This window comes from Anarrhichthys ocellatus, unplaced genomic scaffold (genome assembly GCF_004355925.1).
Source record: "Anarrhichthys ocellatus isolate YVR2014 unplaced genomic scaffold, GSC_Weel_1.0 scaffold174, whole genome shotgun sequence".
Taxonomy (NCBI): domain Eukaryota; kingdom Metazoa; phylum Chordata; class Actinopteri; order Perciformes; family Anarhichadidae; genus Anarrhichthys; species Anarrhichthys ocellatus.
The window spans coordinates 234,160-237,312 of NW_022280204.1; the positions used below are offsets into that span (position 1 = coordinate 234,160).

The 3,153-nt window shown below is 39.9% G+C and overlaps 1 protein-coding gene across 1 annotated transcript; it reads left to right on the plus strand.

Moving 5' to 3' along the window:
• Positions 1 to 659: 659 nt before the first annotated feature.
• Positions 660 to 3,093, plus strand: rps19bp1 (ribosomal protein S19 binding protein 1). Its single transcript, XM_031878357.1, has 4 exons — positions 660 to 831; positions 1,549 to 1,734; positions 2,060 to 2,157; positions 2,683 to 3,093. Exons 1-4 carry the CDS (start codon positions 777 to 779, stop codon positions 2,830 to 2,832), a joined length of 489 nt encoding a protein of 162 aa, XP_031734217.1. The 5' UTR covers positions 660 to 776; the 3' UTR covers positions 2,833 to 3,093.
• The last annotated feature ends 60 nt before the right edge of the window (positions 3,094 to 3,153 follow it).

Sequence of the window (3,153 nt, forward strand, 5' to 3'; positions counted from 1 at the left end):
AGAGAGAGAGAGAGAGAGAGAGAGAGAGAGAGAGAGAGAGAGAGAGAACGCCCCCAGATGACCGAGCAACAGCTGGAAGTGAATGGAGGTGGTGACGCGCCACACTGTGATGTGATTATATACTTAATTTGATGGTATTTAAACTCATGCGTGTATTAAACTTAATAAGCCTACAGGTCACTGCATCATCACAAGGAACATTTCATTTTATTAAAGAGTTATTATTCCAAAGTAACGGACCACAAGAGTTTTATGCTTTATGTCTAATCTATAAACAATGACACACCAATAGGACTACATTTTCATGACCTCTGATTTTTACTGTATCCATATACAATATATCAATACCAACCAACAGAATAAAAATAAAATGAATAAATATATTTTATACATATTTACATGGTTTACGTGTGTGTGTGTGTGTATATATATATATATATATATATATAATTTTTCCTTAAATTGCACTATTTTAATCAGCTTTAATTATTTATTATTATTATTATTATTATTATTAGTAGTAGTAGTAGTCGTAGAGGTAGTAGTCGTAGTAGAAGTAGTAGTAGTAGTACATACAGTATGCATAGCACACTAGAATTTACCAGGTAGGAACTTTCTCTGTTTCGACTGTTTTCCAGCCGGTTGCTTCAAAGCGGTGCACCACAGCAGCTCACCGGATGTTGATGGACTCACGTTGCTGTTTCTGAGTTCAACGCGAATCCTCATCGAGGTAGTTTGTGAGACATTTACACAAAACTTGACATAAGTCCACCAGGATGTCTGCGTCGTTGGTCAGAAGAGGACTGGAGCTGTTCAACAGTGACGTCAAAGGTCAGATTAGCCCGTTAGCTCGCTAGCTTAGCATTGGCTAACATTAGCATTCAGAGTCAGACACGTTTTAGGTTTTATTTCACAAAATAAAAGTCCAACATGCGACTTAGTTCTGATTTTATTTTATTATCTCTCATTATGATTCTTCACATCACGTGTTACTCCATTATATGACGCAGTATTATAAATAACATGTTTATACATCTTACAAATATTAAGTTTACAATAAGTTTCAAGGAAAAATATCTTTCAGTCAAAATATCTTTAAAAGTGTTTTTTATTTTTTATCTATAAGATCTGTTGGATTTTTTAATTTAAAAAAAATGATTTTCGTTTGTATAAAAAATGTTTTACTCGTTTGATTACTGTAAATTTTAAAACATAAATATTGTTGCATAGGTATTCAGTAACAATTTCAACCCAATCCAGTTAAAAAATAAGCATCTAGTGAGATTTAGAATTTTCTAAATTCATATAAAATATATATATTTCAAGTACATAGGATTTTTGCACGGTCCCATGAATTTAGTAGAAGTTTTCACATAAAAATATGGAAAATATAATAAAGATGCACAACATAACTTTTCCAGAAGGAGAGAGCTGTGCAGGATGTGCAACAGTTCACAATAAAGAGAATATGTGCAATGAAGAGGGATACTAGTCCCTCCCACACATAACCAGTTCACTTAGTATATTCTGCCTTTCTCCACCTCTCAGATGTCGGTAAAGTGAAGAAGAAGAAGAAGCAGCAGCAGCAGACGACTCCCGGCTCCTCCTCCGTGATGGAGCTGGTGAGCACCAAGCGTCAGGGAGTCACCCGGCAGGTCAAACGTCTGCAGGGCCGCCTGGGACCCGGCAAGAGCAAAGCTACAGTCAAAGACAAGAGGATCAAGTCCGCAGTGGGTCAGTCTGCTCCTGGTCCTGGTCCTGCATCGGGGGTCCAGTAGGGAAATGCACCCGGAAGTAGAAGTCTCACATTGGTTCAGCAAATGTGCAGCTCAGTTTTGTTTGAATAGACCAAGTGTGACTCGTGTGTCGGGTGTTTGATGCTGAACACATGGTGTAGAATGAACCAACACGGGCTCTGTTACACACTTCACAAAGTTCAAAACCAACAATTGTTTTAGTAACCTGGTCCTTGAAGCCGTCGAGGGTGTTTTGTGTCACAACATCTGTTCTACCTTCGCGCTCTGAACATCCTCTTCTTCTTCGTTGGTGTTGTTTTTAGAGGAGTTCAGGAAGAAGCAGAAGAAGAGCCAGATGAGCACTAACCTGAAGTACTTCATGGAAGCCGACTACAAAGCACCAGAGTCTCACACTCTGAAGGTGAGACAGCAGAGGTCACTCGGCTGCAGAGACGTTTTCAGAAATAACTGTGTACGTAGTCAACAGCAGGAGAAACGATCTTTAGATCCATGAAGTACACGTATATTTGTCAGTTTAAAAGATAATTTTGCACGTCAAGAAAGTCTCAGTTAGTCGTAGAAACATTGAGTTTTGTCTCAACATCTCGTAGTCTCACGATGTCCATCACCAACATGGACGTTAGCTCGATAAGCTAACAAGCCAAGCTAACTTAGCTTTTGTTCCACGCAGTAACGTAATCTCACTGACGTGTTTCATCAGCCGGAAGAACGATTGCGACCTCGTTGTTGGAGTGACACACAGACGTCATAACTTCAGAGAGAGACGGCACTCTGACGTGTGCTAAAAACGTGTAAAACTATCTTTTATTCTTAATCTACAGGAACAACATCATTCGTGCGTCATGTTTTCCTCATTTGATTCACTTCACATGAGTTCCTGCTCCTCTATAAGAGAGTTTGACTTCCTCTCCGTCTCTCACTTTAGATCCTGAGCCACAACTCGGGGAGGCAGTCGAGGAATCACCCGGAGCCGCCGGCCAAGAAGGCCAAAGAGACGCCATCTTTGTTCACAGAGAAGGAGTTCCAGCAGTTCCAGAAGGAATACTTCGGCAGGACTGTCGAGGAGAAGAAATGAAGCGCACCGAAAAAACCCCCACAAAGATGCTTCAGCCTCAGTGGAAACTCCCGAAGCTGCTGATATTTACTGCTTTACGTCGTTCTGGTGTCTCAATCAGGATATTCCGGTTTGAACTAAAGACTTTTGTTTATTATCGAATTGGAAATTCAAAGACATCGTATAAATGTTTCAACATCTAGAATCACAAGATGACTGTTATTGTTATTCAAGGTGTAACAGAAATAAATCTACATGCACAAAATGTACGAGTTTAACCCAGAAGACAACCTCCGCTTCATGTGTTAAAGCTGCATTCTCTCTAGTGTCCACCAGGGGGCG

Coding starts and splice junctions, on each gene's coding strand:
- rps19bp1 (XM_031878357.1), top strand. CDS start 777: ATGTCTGCGTCGTTGGTCAGAAGAGGACTGGAGCTGTTCAACAGTGAC. Junction 832..1,548: donor GTTCAACAGTGACGTCAAAG/GTCAGATTAGCC, acceptor TCCACCTCTCAG/ATGTCGGTAAAGTGAAGAAG. Junction 2,158..2,682: donor CAGAGTCTCACACTCTGAAG/GTGAGACAGCAG, acceptor CTCTCACTTTAG/ATCCTGAGCCACAACTCGGG.